The sequence below is a fragment of the Hesperophylax consimilis genome, chromosome 4, assembly GCF_061612785.1.
Source record: "Hesperophylax consimilis isolate HC1 chromosome 4, BYU_Hcon_1.0, whole genome shotgun sequence".
In the NCBI taxonomy this organism is placed as follows: Eukaryota; Metazoa; Arthropoda; class Insecta; order Trichoptera; family Limnephilidae; genus Hesperophylax; species Hesperophylax consimilis.
In genome coordinates this window covers 6,432,753-6,458,006 of record NC_142839.1, presented here as the reverse complement: position 1 = coordinate 6,458,006, position 25,254 = coordinate 6,432,753, and the positions used below count along the sequence as shown (strand labels likewise).

Here is a 25,254-nt window from a genome sequence, read left to right as displayed (position 1 = left end):
TTTCTTTATTCATTGAATTGTTTGTTACATGCATTGAGGATTTTTCGATCACCATGCTAGGCACATGCCCGTGTTATAGTGGTCGAATCATAATACATTTCTACAATGATCTCTGTTATTACACTTATTACTAACTATATAATGGAGATAATCTACACTACAATACTTACCTGGTAGGTCATTTGAGATTAACGCTTATTTAACATTAACTAATTGTTTATTAACGAAATTTAGACACAGGATTTAGGACGTAATTGGAAAATTGGATAAAATTGCACTTTCTCTCTGGAATGGTATATTTAATTTGAGGGTATGACAGCTTAAAAAGGTAAGTTTTTATTTAGACCTGAATTCTGTTGGACTTGTTATGGATCTTAGTTCCGGAGGAAGTTTATTCCAAGCCTTCGGCCCAGATACTCCGAAAGCGCGATCACCAAACTTAGTATTTGGCTTGCGTTTAGGTTCCATCAGTCTGCCTACAGCTGATGATGTTGCTGATCTAAGAGTTGACTGTCTCAGACGTCCCTATTCTACCGGTATTACAATGGTTTCATCAAAACCCATCACTCCTTCCTTTCCTCAAAAAGACCTATCACACAGACCACTTCCAAAGATGACATTATCCCCAAAAGGAAATTATTTTATGTTTGTAGATTTAAATGAAAAAAAAGAATATCCAGGCTTTTGTATTGAAGAGGATAAATTTCAATGTTTTAGGAAAAATTAAATCATACAGGTAAAAATATTAATACTCGTAAATACATAAATACTATGAAATGACCCAGTGGTCGAACGAGAAGAAAAATTCTTTATTTTACGTTAAATATATTATTTCTAGCTGAAGCTCTGCTTCAAGGGTGCAAAATTGAATTAATCTCGGAATAAAACTGAAGATTTATATAAAAACAAATCCACGCCTCCACGGCCATCTTATTTGTATAAATAGATAAATAGAAGATAGACAGAATAATTCATTGTATATAATAGAAGTATTGGAAGTAATTCATACTGGCTAACTTCCCGGGAAGTTCAGAAGAAACTACGATTGCATCCCGTAGAGCGATGGACAAAACAGAGACAGCTATTTTAAAATTATAGATTATTTCAAAATGTGATTAAAATTAAATTATTAGATTAACGTTAGTTTTGTAAAGCGTACTTGAGCCCAGGTATTGCGTTATCGTAGTGAATGAGACAGTGTTTAAGAAAGAGACCATAAATGGGTACACAGTTAGTCTTGATAAGATAGGAGTATAAAAAATTGTTGTCTTGTAATTCAAGAGCTTTCTCACACAGATAAATCGTCCTGTCAGGGCTCTTAGTAAGTATTGAATATAGGTACTCGTATATTTACTGTCAATAACGAATGTTTATCGTTAACACTTACCACCCACACCACACCCTCCCACTAACACTTACCACCCAAATCATATTAGCGTACCAATAGGTATATACTTTGGGCATTGTTAACTATTATAAAATGCATATATACCTATTGCCGTTTTTAGTGCATATTAACCGACGTCTACTTCTAATCAATTACTATAACAGCGGATTGTCATCCAAAAAAATTTCCACTATTGTTAATACCAAAATCAATCAATTATTGAAATTAAATTTGATAATAATATTCTAATAACCTATTTATGATAAGATCATAACAAAAATAGATTATAATATTAGAAAAACACCATTAAATTATTCAATCTGCAACTGAATGCTGAAAATTTTATTTGTGAAATATTTTAACAGGTAAACTGCATTCCTCGAAAGCGAAATTTTATTTATGAAAAAAAAATTATAAGGTTATCCGAAAACCTTCGAAACCAGCTGTATTGGGAAACTTATAATTTTATAAAATTTTCAAGAAATGTCTGTAATACGGTTACATAATCTTTCTTCTAAACATATAAAAATCACGTGGCACTGTGTTCGTACACGATAATCTCCGAAACCGCCCAACCGATTTCAATGAAATTTTGTCAATGTGTATGGTTAGTACAAGCTTGAAATGTCGGATAGTTTTGGACCCGATAGGTGGCGCTATTTTTTGAGATTTATCCAAAAAAATACATACATTCACAAATTTTAAATTCCCCACCCGCTCCCCTTCAACATCTTTTAATGCGATTCTAAGGATTTTTTACAGGAAAAAGAGTCGTAATTAATTTTTACGTTTTGTAATCTATCAATCGATGGCGGTGTGAACAAATCTATTGAAATCTGTATTACGCATATAGAGAAAATACTACACTCAAACATCGTTTCAAATAACTGATTTAGACGGTTCCCTGAAAATGCAACAATTTTTGAGTGTGGTATTTTCTTTACGTGCGTAATACAGATGTCAATACATAGAAGGCGGTCTGTGACAGGACAACGTCTGCCCGGGGTCATTAGTATTATATATATGTAGTGGTACGCCACTACTCGAGTCGGACGGTATCAAGTACTACTTAGTACACAGTACCAAGCGCTAAGGTACCTAGGCAGTCATAGAACATACTGAAAATGTCGGCCGTTGCTCAGCGTTACGGGTGGCAATGTTCGTAGCCATAGCAACTAGAATGTTCGGGAACGTTCTTAGGTGTAACTTGAATCATATCACTCTGCTCAGTCTGTCAGTCTGCTATGCGCTACGTTATAACGCGCCAATCAAAGTAACTTACTCCTTTCGCGTCGCGATTACTTAAATAAACCTTGCTGTAATAAATCTTTTATAAAATATTACATAGTTTACATTCAACACCCAACACATCTTCAACCTTCGCAACATACATATCATCTACGAAAATTATTTAGCTTACATTAGGAAATTATTTCACCAAATTGTATACTGATAAATCTGTTAACTCCTCAGGCTAATTTGTTCGGTTTTGGGAACAAACAGCATGTGCAAGGGAACATTACACATAGATTCAGTTTGTTCGCTTTTCGAAAAAGCTCATAGTCTCGTAGATATCGTTGTGTCTCTCTTACCGTCGTAGTTAGAAATTTGAACTAAACGGTGTTAGAAAGAAAATATTTGAATGTAAACCAAGATTTACATTCAAATATAGAAGCTAACCATAAAATATTTAAAATGTACACATCTATGAAAACAAAGGTTCCTACTTTAATTTGAGAAAAATTTATGAAACTTTTTGATTTTTTTATTAATTATTTTCATATTAAACAACAAAAAAGTGAGGTGGCCATAAGGTTTGTAATATTTTCTAATAAAATATTCGTTTGTTTCGTTATAAGCAATTTTAATGTAGGGTGAGCAATTTTTCAAACTTTTTTGTGTTTGATTTCAAAAATTTTAATAAAAAAAATAACACACATTTCTAATAATACAATTTGAAAGCGTATATTATGACATTTCAAAAACAGTTTTTAGTTATAACAGTCAATATGCCAGAGGCCTAAAGGGTTAACCGTGTAAAATTGTGTAGCGAAAAAAATCCTGGTTTAAAATGATTACATTGCGTTTGCTAATTGTGGTTTATTGAACTGATAACACTACGAATGTAAGAATTACGTATTGAATTAATCCCGTATCCAATTCCAGCAATTACCAGGTATTACAAAGCTAGGTGTGGTGCGTTGTGGGTACCTACCTAACCGTTAAATGTTATTCTACGCCTACGCTAAAAAGATAAGAGCATTGACATTGTGATAACAGAGTAGTGTAATGCTAACATGTCTGTGAAATAGCAACAACAACTTAGGAATACTCGTAAATGGCGATGGAGGTTGTATTCAGGGGCGGTGGTAAGGTTCTGCTTCTTGTAAAATGTTAAATTAATGCCAACTGTGTAAAATGTTGGACAAACGTTTGACGCGTCTTTGATTGTACACCTGCGCCGAAGAGATCAATTACGCTAGTTTTTCGGAGCATCTCTCATTGAAATGCCAGTAGAACATACACACCACTCTTATCTGTCATCTGTGTTCCAAAATTCGAAATCCATCCGTTACCAAAGAAAATGAGACAAAATACCCTATGAGGGTATTTGATTAGACTGATCGCTCGTTTATACGATCAAGAGTTTTCCATATTCTAACTCCAAACCTGAAATAGCTACCGAAATCAGTAGTATTTAGGTTACTGCATTACGTACTACCGATTGAAGTAAGGTTACTACGACCACAATATATTTTCTAAGAACCTTTACTATAATTGACCGAAACTAGGTTTTCTCTCGAAATCGAATTCCGGTTTGTCGGCTGAAACCGAAACTAATATAAATAATTTATTTTTTGGAATAACTTAGTGAGTAAAATCTCAAATCTCAAATTTTAATATTTAATTATTGAAGACAATTCTTCAATTATTAAATATTACAATTTGAGGTTTTACGCACTAAGTTATTCCAAAAATAAATATTCATCCTAGACTTGCAAAAAAGTCAATAGATGTCGAAAATTTAAATAAAAATAAGATATGTTTATCTAAAGACGCTGTCTAGATTGCATTTAGTTCGGGTTGAATCTTGCGATAATACAAGATAGTTGCCAATAAAAATGTGCGGTGAGAAAAATGAAGGCAATATTGGTAGTTCTTATTTGAAGTATGATACAATTAAGTATGACGGAAGGAGATAGGGTCCCATTAGCTCAGTTGGAAGAGTTTTTCTGATTTTTCTGTTTCAGATTTTCGTTTAAGAATCGCTAATACTGTCTTCAATAATTTAATATAAATAAGTTGAAAACACTCCGTACCCCGAAATTAAGCGTTTTTATTGTTAAACTTCTAAGTGTTTATTAAAGTTAGTGTAAAATAAGTTGCACAGTGAAAATAAAAGACTGGTTTACTATCTAACAGTTCTTCAATGAACGCTGTAGGTACGTACTTTAACTTGGCATTACAAAAATACAAAAGATACTTACAATAAGTAAACAAATCGGTCTAGTCTTAATGTATACAAATTCGGCCTGCGTATGTTTGTGCTTGCAAAACTCGAAAACACTCTGTTACTAATAAGTTTGTTCTTATTAGTACCAGGAGTGTTTAGAAAGTGGTTTGAAAGGTAGAAGAATCTTTGATCTGTCATTAGTAGGTAGTACGGTGCACTATTTAATAATATTAATATAAGCATGTAAAAAATGGGACCGGGAGACCGAAAGAGAGTTCGTTACCAACATATTCAGAAATTTAAATTCCAGTTCGCCCCTGACTTTACTATTTACCTATAGCTAGAAACCTTATTTGAATACTAACTACGAAGTTTATTTAAATCTTGCGCATAACGCACAATATCTAATGTAGGTAAATGAGAAAAGACATTAATACTGTTGAATAAATTTCAGAAGTGACCTGGATTTAATGACTTTGGTACCAGATTGTTTTATGATAATGTTGCGTATTATATTCAACTTCCTTTCAAATAAAGTTCATCTTTGATCTGGTATTTTTTTAATCTATTTATTTACTATGATATGTATTGACATCATTTTATTTCATAGTGTTTTCTCCACAGGGCTTTCCCGTCCTGGAGTGCTTAGTTCACTGGTCAATATAACCGTTTTGTAGCGTAACGATAATGTTTCTTTAAAATGTATGTTTGTTGTAAAATTTAGTGTGCTCTTTCTTATTATATTCATCCCTAGACGATTCCCAGCTGCTCCCAACCGCCAGAATCCAGTGATACCATGGCATCCCCAATTGGGGTTAGTTGTGAGGCTGAAGGTAGGGGAGAGGGGAAGGAGATGGGAAGGGAAAGTTGGGGAAGTACCTGGCTATTTAAATCTGGTCACCAAACACAGCCAAAGCCATTTCAAGCAACAATTCAATTCTGAGAGGTGGTCTTACATCGGCGATACTTCCACTCTGGAACGTACCGCAAATATACTACATATTATTTTTAATGAGTAATTTGTGAAATAACACAAATGAATCAAATAAAATTTACTTGCGCATGCTGGGATTTCAACCCGTCACCTCAAGCTTGCTAGTCGAGAGAATACCTTTCGAGCACGGAGGCCGTATCCCTGTTCGATTATTAATTATTAATTATCTGTCTTATATCTGCAATAGTAAAGTTAAAGAGGAGTTTTTGTGAGTTTATTTTTTATACAAATCTATAGGTTTATTCTAAGATTGATGAAATTTCGCATCCTTGACCTTCGAAAGGAAATAAAGACCACTTTCTACATTCTACGTGAGATTTCGTAAACTACCCCCATCCCCGTCTCACACCCCTTACACCATAATTTAGATACTTCTAGGTGAAATTTTCCACAGTAAATTAACGTTCAAAATAAGAGGAAAATTACTGTCCGCATCTGATTTCGAAAAACTCTGCGTAAAGCCAGGGCAACGCCGGGGACTTCTAATATATATATTTAAAGAAGGCTGTCAGTGAGATAAAAAAACGTATACTTAAATCTACAGTTATATTCAGATTGATGAAATTCGGCACACTTGAACTTCAAAACAAGAGGAAGGCCACTGTTTACATGATATTTTGAAAAACCAACCAAATCCCTTTTCCCAAACCTTAAAGCAGAACTAAGCCCGACAACGCATATGGGGCTAGTAAAAAAAAATTAAAAACGTATACTTTGAATGGGAAGTCAATAAGCATAAAATAATTAGTCATAAAATACAATATTATTACCTCATTCATATGCCTGATGTGTGTCATTGATGGTGGAGCCGGTGTCAACATATTGGATGATTGTATTTCTCTAGGGGGCTGTAACAAAAGAGAAAACAATATTAATTTACTAGTAAAGAAGTCTATATTCATGTTGGGTTTAACCCTTCAGAACTTTGTTCAGTTTGCAATGTTTTCTGTGTATTTCAAATGCGCTTTATACATTTTTAACATTCCGTAAAAATAAATGCGGTTTTAGAAACTAGATAAAATTAACTATCTGGAAAAAGGTTGTCAAAAACGCTAATCATATTTTTACTAATGTTTTTACTGCAATCATAGAAAATTGAGAGAACTCGATATTTCAAAAATATATTCGTTTTGTTTGGGGAATTTGTAAGAAAACTGCATGTCACTGTTTTTACCTCGTTCGTATGATAAAAAATAAGAAATATTTTTTATTGTTAAACCGATTGTTACGATAGTAGCGCGAAATGTGAATTTTTCATTTTGGCTTTTTAGGATTTTATTCAAGGTTTCCAGTATAAATATTTGAGGCAAACTGGAAAGAGTTATCATTTCTATTTCTAAAGTCAAATAATTATGTATTTCCGCATGATAGAAAAAAAGATAAAAAATATGGACATTCGGTCATATGTGACCTAAAACGCTGGAGGGGTTGAATAAAATAATACCAGTTTTAATTTAAGCTCGTCACAGGGTAAATAAAGTGAAGCGGTCGACATGCAAAGTAAAATGGAAGGTTTTTAAGAGTAAAACCTTTCAGGATTTCAGAAATACATACTAGGAGACGAGAGAGCAAAGAAATTTAATTAGAGGGCAAATTATCCTCCGCGCAATAAAGCTCTCTTCTTATTAGTGGTAGCCCCAGCACCTCGCTAGTGTACATTATATTACGACATCGCTACATTTCATTATATAGGGTTTCCAGGGATGAAATGCGCTAACTTCGGGGAGTTATTCTACGGGAAATTCTAATATTTTAATGTATTTTTTAGGTTAACAATTTTAATTTTCGTATGGGATAATAAATATGTTTCTACGGATAAATATTTTTGTATTGGAAAGTAAACAGAAATTTAGAAAAAAGTTTTTTTTTACTTCTACCATCATGTAGAATCACCTCCTGATGTTAGCACACTTTACCCCCTGACACCCTGTGTTATGTGCAGTTTGATAAAGTTTACGAAGATTTTATAATTTCAGTTTAAAAATATTGTACGCATTCCTGGAATGCACGGATAAATTTAACTAGCATTGGAGGCTTGATAATGCATTTGATAGGACATATTATATTTAAATTAACCTATTTACGAAATAACAGATTTCAAATATCGAAATAATTTCATGAATGAGAGACAGTTTTTTTTTGCATTTTCAAACACCGGAATGAGTTTTAGTAAAACTTTAATTTTCTCCTCGACTGAAATTTCTGAAATTATTCAAAGTTTATTTTTCCCCAGAAAGGCGGTACACAAAAATAAAAACCATTCAAATATTATTGATTACAGTGATCACTAGTGGCGGTTCTAGATTTATCGTGACAGAATCATCCTTGAACTCTTGTATCCTTGACCTTGAAACCGATTTCTAGTTCACCTTGAATACGGGTACCTCTTTTACCTACCATAAAAGTCCTCTTAAACCTTACAGTATCCTGCATTACCTTGAAGGCCGACTCTAGCAGCTGCGCCGTCCTCCACACGGCGAAGGCCAGCCCGAACAGGATGCGCCCCGTGTCGGGAGGGCCGGAGCGCCTCGGAGGCATACCCGCGCCCCGCAGCACCATCAGGGGGCAAGGGGCGCCCCTCTCCGCCTCGCCTCCCTCCCCTCCACCACGGGATAGGCAGTAGATACACATGGGACACACACACACACCCCCCTGTCTAACTCGTTACTACCCCCCTGCACTTGACTGCATTGCGGATCGTCTGCACTTTCACTGTCACTTACATTTTATATCGTGCATTATGTTGTAATAGTCGTTCTTTTGACGTCAGTTGTCCTACTCCATTCAAAGAATTTCATAATCTTTTACTTTTGAAGTTAAATTATAATATAATATATTATGTAAATTAATTTCAAAATTAAAAGTATTCGTTTAAAAAAGGTTAGTTGTTATTGATCCATAGCATACATATATTTCATTGATCCATAGCATATAGTACAAATTCCATTGATCCATAGCATAAAGTACATATTCCATCGATCCATAGTATATAGTATACATTAAAATACAAGTGTTGTAAGGAAAAGCAATAAATAAGTGACCATCCAGGCTTAAGTTTACAAGTCCTGGTGTACGGCAGATGGGCAAGGATTTATACAGAATGAACGAAAGAAGATTGAATTCACTAGCAATGGGATCCCCAAAGGTTAATAAATAATAACCATATACATACGTGTACATCATGAAAGATAATATAAAAAAAAACAAAGCCGATGTAAACGACATGAGGAAGATTTGAAAAATGAAACTTATACATAATAATATATGTTGACGACACAAATTGTTTGAAATGTGACATTCTTCGTTTGTTAGTGATGCTACACAGAGAAAAACGAGTATTGCTAATTTATTAAATACCTCGTCAAATTATTGGTAATGCAGTTAAAAACGGGATTGCAGGCCGTCTCCTGACAGTGTAAATTACTATACGAAAATCAAAAATTCCAAACAATGTAGCTCCAAATAATTATAAGCAATAATTAGTCTCTTGAAATACCAATACAAATTGAAAATATCTCCCGAGTAAAAATAAATGCCGCCAACGGGAATTGAACCCGTGCCTTCTGATGTACGGTCAGGTGCTCTGTAACCACTGAGCTATGTCGGCTTATTTCCAACCCGGCCAAATGATTCAATATGAACTAATACCTTAATCAACAATCACTTTTTATTATATTTTTTCCACCTGTAAACAACCAACTTTATTTTTTTAGGAAAGGCTTTGTTAGTGCTAAATTTCTCACTAGATGGCGTCGAGACATATAATATCTTTTATTATATTTTTGACTTGTCAAATAATATTTGACAATGAAATAAATAATAGTAAAAAAATATTTGACAATGTCGCTCCAGCTTACTGAACACTTCTCTTCCAACCACAAGTTATCGCTTTTATGGAAGAGTTGTATTAAAATCTCATATTATGTAAAAACTCAATATAAATCCTCTTTTATATGTACTTACCATAATTCTTTAATAAAAAAATCTTCAGCTCTCTTTCATATTTACGTATTATCAAAAAACCTCTTCCGTATTTTTTTACGCATAAAATCGTTAAATTTAGTGAAAAGCCGTAGATGTTAACGCACTACGATTCTCAAGGGCAATAATCTTAACGAACCAGTAAGGTATTATAAGTAAGTAACGGATCTCAATAATTTTGGTGTTTAGTTCTTTATTGTGACAACCTCGTTTACATATATTTATTTATCGTTACGGCTACCGACAGGTGTAAAGTCAATCAGCAAGGTTGCCACTTTACCAACAACAAAACAAACGACGCGAAGTAAACAAAACAATTGTACAAAAGGCAAATCATACATTAAAAAATGAATGTATAAATATTATTTATTATTAGTGGTGCCGATTAACGATTATCATTTTTTTTTTTTACTTTTCTAAAGCTGACATATATTCAATTCTAATAGTAACCTTCATAATATCATGTGAGCAAATATTTTTTAAAGGCAGGACTATTTTAAGATTGCAACATTAAATATGTAAAAAAACAAAAGTATTCGTTCAAATTCGGAATAGAAAATAAATAAATACGCTTAAATTTAAGTAGGGAACAAAGGAATAAAATATGGAAATGTAAGTTATGTATTATTTGCATTATACTTGTATTAATCACAAATTAATATAAGGTTGGTACTAATCGTAAAAGTACGATTATTTTTGATATTATTGTAAACGTAATCGCCAATTTGAGAATCCCTGATTGATTGAGCGTAGCAAACTCCTGTTGAACGTGGCTTTTTTTGCAATCCGTCTGAAAAAAAAAGTTCGTTCCGGTTCCGGTTCAAGATGGTGGCCGTTTTAGTGGTTTATAATTAAGAATAATTGTTATGATTTTATAGTAAATTTTGTTGTTGATTTATCAAAAAAGAGAAAATTAAGAACACACTTTTTTGGACGCGAGGCATATTGTTTACAGAACTTTCAGTTAGAAGGGTTCAGGAATTTGGCATATATGACATAGATTTATATTTGGATTTATATTATTTAGACCCGTCGGTTGATATTATATTAGGACACAGCATTTCCTTATCAACATCGCATTGCAGATAATACATGTCTCCTGTCTCATGTCACGCAGAGTTCTGGCTTCTGGCAACCATATCGCTCGCACTTCGCAGAATTCTCTCCATGCAAAGGTATCGGGTTATTTGTTATAATATAAAATACAAAACACTGCTGTATGACGAATAACTAGAAATTGTACCGCACAAAGGGAAGTAAACCTGTCTATAATAATACACAGTTCCGGACTCGAACACTTAACTTCCCAACATACCTCTTTCCCATTTCCTTCCTTTTCAAACTTACTTTCACAAAATGCACAGTCCCACCTGACCCGGGCAGTTGGAATACTCGTACAGTTTTCACATAAAAAAAACTTGTATACACCAACTTGTGTGATTATATGGCATAAGCCATAATTAGGGAATTTTTGAGGGCTAAAGGAGAATTGGTGGTAAGCATTGCTTTTAAAACGTAATCGTAATACCTATTATTCGTAATCGTGATATTATTCGTAATCGTGATATTATTCGTAATCGTAATATTATTCGTAACCATAATATTATTTATAATCGTAAAACTATTAAATTATAAATCTTAATATTATTCGTAATCCTAATATCATTCGTAATCGTAATATTATTCGAAAAGAATATTATAAATAAAAAATAAATACAAAAAATCGTAATATTATTCGTAATCGTAATCGTAATCGTAATCGCAATGGTAATCACGAAAGGAATCTTTAACCTCCGCATAAGATCTCCTCTAACCGAGTTGTCGATATCTTTAGGCCAAGGTCATAATTATAAGACCGATAGTATTCACTTATAGTTTTACTATTCCGGAGTCAATTGCTTAGTAATTAAAAGTTTAATTACTTCCTTAATTATATAAGTTTAATTAGTTAATTAAAATGTATTGCAATAAAAAACGAGCAATTTATTATTATTGGATTTTCGCGTTCCGCGTCCCGGCGTTGCCCGTGCTTTACGCATTTTTTTCTAAATCAGATGTGGACAGTGATTTTCCTCTCGGTTTGAATGTGTACAAAATTTCATCAAGCGTCAAAATTCTGCTTTAAGTGTAATTTTTCAAAATCTTGTATAAACAGTGACCTTCCTCTTGTTTTGGAAGTTAAGTGTGCAAAATTTCATCACCCGGAATAAAACTGTAGATTTTTATGAAAACAAAGGGAAAATCTTCTTTAAATATTACTGGTAAGTATAGTCATAGTAAGGCAAAAAGTTGTAGAGTTTTAAATATTTAATAAGAAAAAATACAAATAGACTGTTTACTCTTTTAATTTCGTCACAGGAAGATGAAGTGATGTAATTTTAACTATAGATTTTTATATTAACCCCCTGACACCGCACTGAAGAAACTACATATTATCAAAATATGTTCTGTTACTTGCTATATGAGATAAGGATGTGAAAAAACATAATGTCTTGCTTAGTTGTGATATTTCAAAACTCCTTAGCTCATTATGAAAACGATTTCAAGAGCAGAGAATAATCCCTTTGAAGTGATTCATTTTTGGAGTATTTTGCGCTACCTCCTTCTTTATCCAACGTTTCAGACAACATTACAGTTTCCATCATCAAGCCAGATGTGTAATGATCCCCGAAGAAAGAGGTAGGTAAAGAAGGAGGTAGGGCAACATAGCATAATAACCCAAAAATAAATCACTGTAATACTGTTGGCCGTGAAAACATCTCAAATAATATGAAAGAATAATCCAATATAATAATATAAAGAATAGAAGTACAAAATCTAAACGGTAAAAGCTGTGGAAATTTCATGACTCTATAAATCTCATCGGTTTTAGTGACAATAGACACTTATTTACGTACCTAGATGATTACGTATAATTTTTGCATTTGGCGATTGTGTACAATATTTTCGTCATCAGAATGAATTAGATTTTTACTGAATATAACTAAATAGCCAGGCACTATAAAGCTTTTTTTCAACGGGGATACGCAAGTGTCTGATACTCAGGTTGTATACTCACGTCACACACAATTTGTCGCTCACAGTTCGTAAACGTCGCTACTGCAATCATTGGACCCGCGTTGCCACTAATTATCGTTGAATTCTCGAAACATAAAAACTAGAATGATTTCATAACCTCATTCACAACTCACAACAAAACAATTGATGTAGCTGTCATTTTTATATCATATCATTCCTATTGATTGTTTTGTTCCTAGCATTGATCTACAGCTCAAGCATTGTTAAAAAATGATTGGGTCTGACACAAGCGAAGGGTGGGAACACAGGCGTCGCCGACAAGTTTACAAAATGTTGACAACGTGAGTCTGTGTACGGAACTCTGCACAGGTGTTGTATTATTGCGATAGTCGCCAAGATACTTAAATCGACGAATGTCGGATACTTGCATCCCTATAGAAAAAGGGTCTAAACCGTTGGTAAGTGCTCTCATCCCGTTCAAATCAAAATAACTTGCTGCTCTAGAAGAAGTATGAAAAAAAAATCTGAAAAAAGGTGAATTGAACAGTACCATAATATGATACCATATTTCATTGTGCAATTGTGTATAAAATATTCCGTCGAAATAAATTCGCATATTGTGAAGAGAGAGGGTTAGGTCACTTGGCTTCAACTGCCGTATGAGTAAGAGAGTACTTCTTAAAATAATGTCACGCATTATAATAAATCATTCACGCTGTGTGGAGCAATATGTCTGGCAAGTGACGAAGAAAACTTACTACATCCAAAATAAAATGATGAAAAAAACACCAAAGAACAATCGACTACAAAAATGATCTACTACTTTTTTGTTTTATAAAAGATATCTGACCACAAATTATTACGCCGTTTCACCACAGAGGTAGACAAAGAGGATTGCATGCCAGATAACTCTCTCGCTCTTCGTCTTCCTGACTTATTCTCTGGTTAGTAAGTATATCGTAATTAAGATGAAAAAAACTAAACCGTTCCAACAAAAAAAGAGGGAAACAGAACAAGAAATATCTGCTTTTAATTGGCTTAGCGTACAACCGTAGTGAAAAATAAGATTGATACAACAAAATATTGCGTAAAATAGTGAAACAATAACATTGCTACAATTTACCACAACAAACCATAATATTTACAATCATAACAGTACACAACACCGCACTTTCACTACATTTTTAGAAGACAATATGATGCGATAATATTGACCAAAATTAAATGTCTGTAGCATCCTTTTGCGGCTAGTAAAGCACGTATAAATTCGCGAATATCCACTTAAATAGCTCTGTGAATCAGTAACGTCTCGAGTATGCGGTACCTGCAGGGGAATGCGGTGTATTCCCGTTGTAACAGACGCGGTTTGCCTGCTTTGGCGGCCGATAGACAACTGCGGCGAGAAAGAAACGCGTCTGAGATGAATCCCTAAAAAAGCGTCCCGGCGAGGGCCAAGGGGCGCCGTTGCCATAGCGACGCCGCTGTGGGCGTCTGTGTTTCACAGAACGTAACTGCAGGGTTGGCCCAAACCATAACTAAAGTAGTCTTCATTATTCAATTTAATTTGCTGATTTCGAAATAAAACTAAAGTTAAATCATGAGGAGTGACAAATATAAGAATACACAAGTGGTCAACAGACCAGAGGAAGATAAATGAAAGATGTGGCACAGGAAGATGATGCACATCTTCGCATCGAAACCTACACGAGTGATAGGATTGCAGCCCGCAGAGTGAAAAATTTTTATTCCTAAAATTAGTTATATCTATTTAAAGAACATTAAGCCATTAAAAATGCATGCCATATTTTCCACACAAAATTGCACTGCAATAAAACAGGCATGATTAACAACCGTTTAATTGACTGGCGGTCTATATAATCACAACCTCATCAATACTTCTTGTTTAAGTGCCCATAAAATCAATTAAACTGGCGATTCATAGACAATTAAATTATTAGCACGTTATGACAGTAATCTCTTACACACGTGGATCCCGTATGAAATCATTGCCTACGAACAAATCGCGCGGTCTCATAAATATAAATGATTATTGATTGCCAGCCTGTATGTAGATTCCATTCAAGTCATGTAACTGGATAATGATACCTGGCAAGACTTTTATTATCTGTGTAACTGGTAGCTTTGGTAAGCTAATCATTGTGTATTTTATAAAGTGTGTCCATTTTGTTAGACTCATTCAAAAGTAAAGGCAAACAAAAATTTACAAAGGCCAATATATTAATTTTTCTAAGAAAATTTCTTCTGAAAGCTTATCACTTTTTGATGTCATTATTTATTAGAATAATACACAAATAACTTTGTTTACATCACTTTAATATATATAACCTCTACATGTTTCATGAACAATGTTCACATCATCAGGAGCAAATATATACTAAAGTAAAAAATTAAATATATATTACAATTGAACAGTGGAAGAAGTGGGGAGGGGTAAAAGTGGGCGGAGTTTTCGAGTAAAACTTTTTAAACTAGTTAAACTAGTTTTCGAGAAAAACTCCGCCCACTTTTACCCCTCCCCACTTCTTCTACTGTTCAATTGAAATCTATATTTAATTTTTGACTTTAGTATATACTTGCTCCTGATGATGTGAACATTGTTCATGAAATATGTAGAGGTTATATATATTAAAGTGATGAAAACAAAGTTTAATAGCCAATTTATTATTCGTATTTTTTCGGATTTAACGTAATTGTCATAATACACTAGCTGAAGAGAACCCGGCGTTTCTCGACTTTTCTCTACTTTCAATAAATATATAATATCCATGTTCTTTATATATAAACCTCCCAGAAGAAATTCTCTAAATGATAGTGAAAACTCTATCAAACTCCGTTGCATATTTTATAAAAACTAAGCGCACAAACAGACAGACGCGGATAGTGACTTTGTTTCATACTATTTAGAGATACCAACGATTGTCATGATTACGAATTTACTAAAAGTTTATAAGGAAATGGCCTTTTAATCTATTGGCAACCCTAGCTGTCTGATCTTGTAAGCCAGGAGCGGGTGACTGCCAACTATGTACCAATGTGGGTACATATCACTTTTGCCGGCTTGTCCCTTTTAATGCACATAAACCGTATAGACTAGTAATGTTGAAGGGAGGAAAACGGATGCCACTACATCAAAATGTGCCAATACAAAGTTAAACTAAAAGATTAGGGCAATGGAATTAGAATGATTCCAAAATCGAGATTTATTCGAGTAAAATACACGTTCGAGAAAACGTTGACTCTGTTATTATGTAACTATTTCCTACTTTTTATGTTACACTCAAATCATTGTTATGTCCCTTAGAAGTTCTAAAAACTTATATAATAATATTCTATTACGTACGTACTAATATTAGTAGTATTAGAATAGGTATGCAGGAAGTCCGGGGGTAAAGTGCGCTAACTTTGGGAGTTGATTCTATATGATAGTAAAAGTAAAAAAAAACAACAACTTTTGTTCGAAATACCAATGTTTATTTTACCATAAAAAACATATTTTTTATAAAATAATATTTATTTTCCCATACAAACAATTCAACTTTTTTAAAACTACCTTCGTACCTTGGAATTTCTAAAAAGTTATGTATCTTTTTTACTTGAACTTTCATGTAGAATTACCCCCCGGAGTTAACGTACTTTACCCCCGGACACCCTGTATACTAGATACAAAATGTTAAAAAAACTCCACGCATGTATTTTTCTCTTTTGTTCTCATTAATTTATTTGTATTTACATTATTTCGAATTTTTTTTATTTATCTATCTAATTATTTATCTTTTCTATTTATCCTTTTATTTATATCTCTGATTCTATATAAATTGTGCATCTAAAATTACATATATTCTCGTACCAGGCTCAGCCTAGTGAGGTGGATTATACAAAAAAAAATTGTATGTTAATTTATTGGTTAGTAAAAAATAATTAAAAAATATATTCTATAGCTAAATAAAATATACGTTTTTAAGAATTGGTGCAAGCATCAATTATAATACCTAAACTTGCTTAAAACACAGCTTTTATTTGAGTTTCACGAAAGTAGCATCTAAAAAGTGCTTAAATATATATGTATTATATTAGGCCTCATGTTTTCCATTTTCAATACAGAATGATTACACAATAATAAACTTCCCCTAGCTATAATGTTTGGTGCAGTTTTGCATAAATTTCAATATTATTGCCTAGAGGCAACAGCACGTTTATAATGGGTAATATTTTATAGATTTCAATATATTCGTAAACATTGGGGTTGGACCGTCGTAAGATGTCATCAAAATGTGTTTGGTACTTCAATGAAAAGCTTTTTACGTCTTTGTAGTGTAATGTATTATTTTCCTTCCAAAGAACGCTTTATACGCAAAGATCGATTGATTTGTAAATTGCACAGTGACAAAATTCGTAGCCTAAATTATTTCACAAGTATTAAAGACGACCCTCTAATGAGAAGTCTAGTGATAATAATGTAATATTAATAACAACAAGATTATTCAGGAATGTGGGAAGGTTTGTGCGATCCTTCACATCCCATAAAACATAAATTATAATATTACGGATATATACAATAATAAGAACAAGAGTTTTTTTAAAGAAATTAAGCTTTAGAATAACGGGGCCAACACCTTTCTCCAGCGTGCTGCAATGCATGAGTCTGGACTCTGGCGGGATTCCATGATAAGTACATTTTTGGAGTTGTTTGTCCTCTCCTTTAAACTTGCTACCTGGACTATTATGAGGGCTGCAAACTGTTACTGTTACTGTTATGTTACTCCTGTTAACTGTTAAACCTGGCACTCGCCCTTCCGTGAGCATGTTGGAAGCGCTGCTGTATCTGGGAAGGTCAAACATCACGCGGTAGGCTTTGTTATGTTATGTTGCACGCGTAGCCTTTCCTTGCTGTTCTTCTTAAAGTTGGCCCAAAGCTCGCACTTATAAAATGATGTACAGAACGTAAGGAATAACATTATTTTTATATGTGAACTGCAAAGCCAGAACCTTCTACTGAGCATATTCGACTGTTCAAAACCATTGGCTACAACCTACAACATAGGCAGCAAAGAAAGCTACGTAAAATGTTAGGCTGAACTGATGAGCTGATTTGTATCATTAATGAGCTTTAAGCTTCTTGGCTACTAAATTAAAGGTCGTGGGTTCATATCTAAAAATGGGCAAATACCTACAATACATAATTTCTTAAGTATTCAATGTATGACTCATTCATCAAATTCTGAATTTAAATAAATTTAAATACAGCACTCTTTCGCACCATGTTCCAAAGAACGTAGAACATACATTTTGGTCTCAGCATTCCCAGGTGACCAAAATTCTAAATCGAAAAGTTGCTTGATGTGGCCTTAGCAATGTTACTTGGCTACATCTGAATACTTTATACCCAGGTATTTACCCCCTAAACTTCCTTTTCCGTTTTCCTTCACTTACAGAGCCATAAATTTACATGTGCATTCTGTAAAAATTGGCCGTGAACTTATAATAAATAAATATTTTATTTGGCTATTGAAAAGTTCATACAGAAAAAATATATACTATATTATTAAATTTGATAGCATCGTGTAACTTGTATTTTAGCCTAGTTTAATACTGTTCAACACATTGTCAGCCGTTCACGAGTCTCACTCGTGGGGTTTTTTTATAGAAGAAGCTGATCACGGGTACCACTCGTGATTGAGTTTCGTACTGTTTACAGCGCGTACAAAATAAGTTTTTTATTTCAACTAACGTACCTTTTTTTCGGCTGATTTTTAAATGAAAAAAATAATAAAAATATATTAGATTACCTTATAAACATCAAAACAATTATGCCTGAAACTAATGATTATTTTTTCTATAATTCTTACAACGCCGAAAAAAACGTCACGAGTAAGCTCCATAGTGATTTGTTTTTGGGTTACTATGCCGTGTTGCGCTACCTCCTTCTTTAGCCAACGTTTCGGACAGCATTGCAGTCTCCATCATCAGGACAGATGTGTAGATTACATTTGGCTAAAGAAGGATGTAGCGCAACACGGCATAATACCCCAAAAACAAATCACTATGATACTTTTGGCCGTGAAAATCTCAAATAATACGTCACGAGTAAGGTTCGTGAACGGCAGATAAAGTGTTCAAAATTAATAATTGATCCTATACATGCTAAACTTTGGTTATAATACTCACACACAGGCAGCACCTTATTGGGTTTTCTTTACTTGCCATTATTTTATTTTTTTTAAATCTTTTATTATAATTTTATACCCACGTTAAAAAAAATATTTTTAAAAATTCTTTTTTTATCTATGCAAAAATAATTGATAAAATAAGGAATTTTTAAAATATTGTCGATGATTCGCGTCAGTAAAAAACTTGACAAAAAATGGGTCAAGTTATATACGAGAATGATTCCTTATTTTGTGAAACTTCCGTATTAAATTTATTTGTCTTCACGTGTGGCTAATATAATTTCTGGTAATAATGCAACTTTAACGATTGGATTTACGAGTATATTATAGTTCATGTCAATAAAATATATCTGTTGCAATCAGTATCTACTCAAAACATTCATTACATTCCAATGAAATTGATGGATATAATTAATTTTATTGCAATCAAGGCCTGAACCATTGATTGAAGGAAAAATGTATAAAATTATCATAAAATTTTAATGATAATTAAATTTAGATGTTTTTATTTTTCATTTAAGTACAACATTATATTAAAGTGCCGGTTTTTCCTTGTAAACTCGTTCACGTTACGATGTTTACTTGGGCAAAATATTCGTGATTTGTTCAGAATAAACCTTATACCTTTTTTATCTTGTGGTGTATTATAATCTGATGTCATCAGAGATGGGTAAATTTGTCGTGTGTCACTACTTGCTTGTCGCCGAAAACTCTGAATAATTAATTGAGCTTAACATCTGGATTTCTCATTGTCAACGCAATATCTAAATACAGATTTTTAGACGTAAACACATTAATTAATAAGACTTCGTGAGGAGGACCAAATATTTACAAGGCTGCCCAAGTGGTAATCCAAGGAAAGATTGATGAAAGACGAGGTAGAGAAAAAAACCGCCCCATTTGGCTTCAAAACTTCATCGAAAGGCAAAATCTATATCAAACCAGATAAAAAGCTGAGGAATTAATGAATATCAATATATATCAAATAAAAAGCTGGGGAATTAATGAATATCAATATATACCAGATAAAAAGGAGCAAACTTAAATATTCTGGACACAACCAAGAACGACAATCCTGAGGAAGCTGGATATAAAACGCAGTAGAGTCAATATTATGAATTTTCTATTCATCCTTCATTCAGACGCCAAACCTCAATAATGACTTCGAAATTCCGGTGATTGGTGGTCAGCAGAATGTAGATTTCCTCAATGAAAGTCAATAGGATATGACACCAATGGTAGAATAAGAAAAAAACAGTTACCAAGATTCCCAACTGCTCCCGACTGTCTTTTGGGGTACGATGTGAGACTGAAGGGAGTGACGAATCGAAGGAAATGGGAGAGATAAAGGACGGAAAGTACCTGGCTATTCATAGCTGGTCGCCAAACATGGCTATAGCCAATCTGGGGAACTTTTCGATTCTCTTTTGCCAGGACGATACTGGGAGTATCGACCACTCTTTATAGGATAATCTACCTAATTATATTCGGTGTTCATTATAATCGGCCGCTTTGTGTAATCAAAAACAATTAGCTAAACTACATATTCTGCCTTTGGGTTCTTATTAAGATTTATTGCAATTCGCATTTTTTTTACATATGATTATGTTGAAATTGAACCACCATCAAATGCTGCCCATTACGTAAAAAAAATTTTTTTCATTCCATCTTTCTGGCACATAAAATTAGTTATTTCTGCTGTGATTCTGTCCGTATTAGCTTTGAATTTAAGTATTATTCAAAAGTGTAACTGACTATGGGAACACTTCAGACAAGTGATAAAATAGGTAAATAATAATGTATTCGAAATTTGCTTAAATTTTTGACAGATGATGTCGTAATTTTGTAAGTTTTATAACGGTAAAAATTTTTAGAGGTAAACTTTAAGAGTTGACAATAATTGTTTTTGCAAGGCAATGATCCTGAGTCAAATATATTTTTTGTAAATACTTTCAGCTTAACAAATACTACAATTATAAGATCCCGCGATTTTCGCGGTATAGTGTATAGTGTATAGTGCTTTAATAAAAAATAACGCCCTTGGCGTAAGATCCAATCAACATTTGCTATTCAATCTATTTCACTATTCTTTCCGCAGACATGAATGGAAGTGATATGTAATACATCAGAAACATCATTTAACGTATCCCTTGAGGCAAAGCAAAAAAACATGTAGACCTACATTAAATATTTAATCATGCCTGTAGCTACCTGGCTGTCTACCAAATCTTAACATAATTGAGAGATAAAAAAATGACGATTAATCAACCTAAATGAATTGTACTGGTTCTCAGTCCAGATGAACATAATATCTTCGATCGCTTAGTTTAGGAGAAACAGTTAATGCCCCATCACCACAAGATGGAGATGGTCCATTCTTCATGTCGGCAATCTTGACACCTAAGACGAGGTCATTACTGATTTCTCAACCGAACAGGTAGCCACCACACTATGGCAAATAATCAATTTGTATTCTGTTCCACCTTTGTTAATGTGGTTTTAATATATGCAATGAGTATACGAATAATGTTAAAACTTTGGCAATGTAGGGCTTCCCTATTTCAATTTGAACCCACGCAAAGATTTGCAAGGAGACATTTTTTCACTTGTCTAGACTACGGAGTTCAACAAGGTTTGCTTTTTGGACCATTTCTATTTAGAATTAAAATTATAATGCGTGTCGCTTAAAAACTTTATAAATTACATACAAGACTACTGTCATCGTGTTAAAAATAAATTATCATGGTAGTTGCGAAAGTGTATATTGATATACAAAGAACGCTTTAAGCAAAACAATTTGGAGGGGAGAATTTATAGAATGTCTTTTGGGGGTTACCAAGAATTTAATTTTAAATAGTGCGGCTTACTGGTTAAAGTGCTGTCATTAGGGATCGTGACCCCAGACTCCATGTATCTGTTTGCGCATACCATGATGACGGATAAAAGCAGCAAATACAAGTATCTAGGTACAGTTGTACATCGTTTATAAACGCTCAGAAGTTTGTTTTCAAATCCCATCAATACGCCATGTAATTTAATTGGACATGGTTACCGTACATTAATCGTTAATTCATGAAGTTATTGAAATAGTACCACCTATATTGTGGTATTATGGATTATTAAAATACCTCAGAACGTTTTATATGAGTATCAATAATTTAATTAAAAAATATTTTTCATAAATTCCTACAAGACTTTCGAGGTTAAATTTACAGGTTTCAAGCAAATCAAATACCTTACCAGAATCAGTCGCTTATCGCTTGCCTTTGAATATTTACCGAAACATTAAACACCATTACGTACACACACCCAAAATAGCATTCCCAGCAGCATGCCTCCATCGGAAGCTATTAGCTCGTGTCACCCAAACAGTGTTGCTACTATACATATCACATATTATAACAGTCCCTTTCTCAGTGTTTACATTGGGTACGCCTATATATGTGGAGTAAACCTAAATATTATTTTGTTTAATGCTACAGAAAGATGCAGGTTTGTTTGAAGAGGAAGCACCCGCTTACATTGCGTGACTGTGTTTAATTATTTCACAGAAGCCGCAGGTGAGATGTGACACGTAATTTAAATGTTTCATATTATTTATCTGGAGACCTTATATTTTATGCTAGTTAAATTTAGTACAGACGTGTGGAGAGATGATGGCAAGAGCTTTTAAGTCGATACTGTCGATAGTATTATTGACGTTACAAAGATTCAGGAATTAGAACTACATAATAATATCGTAAGATAGCAGACTAAAATATATATACATCCGGACGACTTACAACAAACAGTGTAGGTTGTTGTACCGTAGTAGGTATACTAAGTGCAGGAACATGTAGATTGCGAAAGAAATTTCAATTTATTCAATACAGCATATGTGTGATCAGATGTTTCATACTCAAGCATCTGGCCAAAACCTATGTACTTGAAACCAGAGCGACACACGTGAATGAATATTAAAAATTGTATTGGAAAGAACGTAAAATATGCCATTGGTTGTTAGCTTATTGACCTAAAATGTAACGTTTGAATTACACTTTAATTAAAAGTGGATTAGATTTTTTTATGACTAAACAACAATTGTAAACCATCGAAATATACTGCCCCCTAACCGGGAAAGTCTATGTACCACTGACCACCGGGATACCTACACACTTTGTAGACTTTGAAACATTAAATAAATATTGAATACAAAATAAATTCTTACTTTTTTGAAGATTTAATGGATATAATAATAATAATGGAAACTCGAAAATAATTTTCTCTGACTTATACTGAGGGTATTTCTATATAAAATCCTAAATGATGAATTTTATAGTCCAGAATTGCTTGCATTGATAAGCTTTCGGATTCCACTACGTAATACCAGAAGTCGAGATTTATTTCAGTGCAGTAATTCTGTGACAAACTACCATATGTATTCCTCACTGTCCAGAATACTTATGGAGGAAAATACATATACAGTCAGTGGATACCTTGAATTTATCACTTAACAAATGCAAAAGATTTTTACTGAAGCAGTTTAGTTATGTATAATAAATATGCACCTTAGATTTTTCACTATTCAAATGAAATGCCCCTAAAAAGGGCGTTAATAAATAAATATTTTTAATGCCATTCTCTCATAGTTTTGTACAACGATTATCACCATGAAATAGTGCAAGAGGGATGCTGACCAAATAAAGAATACAAAGACTCTCGGGGTTTCGAGACACCAGGAAAGCAACAAGTACATAAAGACTTTGGTTTATTTCAAATGGTTATTGTGGCTCTGACTACAACAGTAGAATGATTCTTCCTCCCCACACCTCACACAACATTTGATTGATGCGCATTTTGTTGTTGTGTGAATGTGAAGTATAAATAAATGAAATATCTCTTTTTGTCTTCCACTCCTCTTGTCTTTGGACATAGGTCTCACCGATCCATGCATCATTATTCGCTCGAACGATGCCTGCTCATAAAATAATTGCGTAATCGTTCGTTGGTGTCGTATTGTCTATGTACCACGATGTGAACCGAACAGAACAGTGTTGATATCCGTCACTACTAATTGGCGTAGTTACCAGTGACCGTTATTGTCCAATTTAGTTCCTGCTCTGAGCCATAAAAATTATTGTACAATGTTGAGGACAATAATGATCATCACCATAAATTGCGGTACCTACCTCTACCTAGTTTTGAATTGGATATATTCGTAGTTTGGGAAATTGCGTGGGGTTTTACAGCATTTTGTTTCGATGGTTGAAGACTATAGTGATCTGTCTAAGTTGCGCCTGTGACCCTTCATTTGGTGACAGTTATAATGCCTTGGAAATGTAAATAAATAATTCCAATTGCCTTGCTCAATTTTGTCGCAATTGCGGCATATTGCAATTGCGTCATGCGAATACAGACCGATCCTATACAATATGAGAGCTCTCATAGATTTTAGATATTTGTATAATATTTTCTTGCTGATATTACTTATTGTATTATTGTTACTGTGGCGTTTCCTACTCCTAGGAGTTTGTGGTATAGAGAGAAGATCTCTCACCGTATTTCTGATGTGCGATTGCAGCGTCTCCTCGCCCCAGGAGATGACGGCTTGGGGTTTATTTTATTTTATATTCTTATTATTTTAGTAAAAAACAATATCTACATAATTAAAATGAGGAGTAAACAGTTTACAGGGTGTTATAAATTATTACAAAGATCCGTACCTACCTACAAATGACATGTCTCCATACAATTTCTGGGGAGTGAATAATGATTATGTACATTTCACTGGGAGGAGTTAGTACCCACATCCTAAGGAATGATTTGGGTATAAACGAAATTATATATTTTTAAAATGTATGAGGTGTACAAGTATTTATATGTGTATGTGCATATGAACGTCTTTGTTTACCTACGTGTATGAATTGTGTTATGAAGTGGATAATTGTGAATGCGCATTGATTAAGTTACAAGTAATATTTTTCCTTAATAATGACGGTAAGGAGTCAAAAAATAATATGTAGGAATTTGAGTTAGGACAAATATTATTGAATGTTTGGAGAATACGGTAAATTTGTGAGTTTGCTGCGACATTTTTTTGTGTGTAAAATAGTTGGCGGTACCTTTAGATGTTATGTTAAAGTTAATTTGAGACAGGAGTTCAAGGCAGTCTATTTCATAATTTAGGATTTAAACCAAGAATATAGTGTCTGCTACCGTTCGTCTTAGATTCAGGGGTTTAGATAGAATAAAG

General features: G+C 33.5%; 1 protein-coding gene and 1 non-coding gene across 9 annotated transcripts in view; both read right to left on the bottom strand.

Annotated features, from left to right (window-relative positions):
• The window catches only part of by (focal adhesion protein tensin), a 554,755-nt gene that overhangs the window by 65,564 nt on the left and 463,937 nt on the right, over positions 1-25,254 (bottom strand). For 7 of the 8 annotated variants that reach the window (XM_089651274.1, XM_089651276.1, XM_089651275.1 and 4 more), the window contains one exon: positions 6,606-6,683. In XM_089651274.1, the coding sequence (XP_089507400.1) occupies positions 6,606-6,683 (78 nt within the window). Of the gene's footprint in view, positions 1-6,605; positions 6,684-8,271; positions 8,611-25,254 lie in introns of those variants that run through there. The other variant, XM_089651282.1, reaches the window with a different exon arrangement.
• On the bottom strand, positions 9,369-9,442 carry TRNAY-GUA (transfer RNA tyrosine (anticodon GUA)). The gene has a single exon. It is a non-coding gene; the product is annotated as a tRNA-Tyr (tRNA).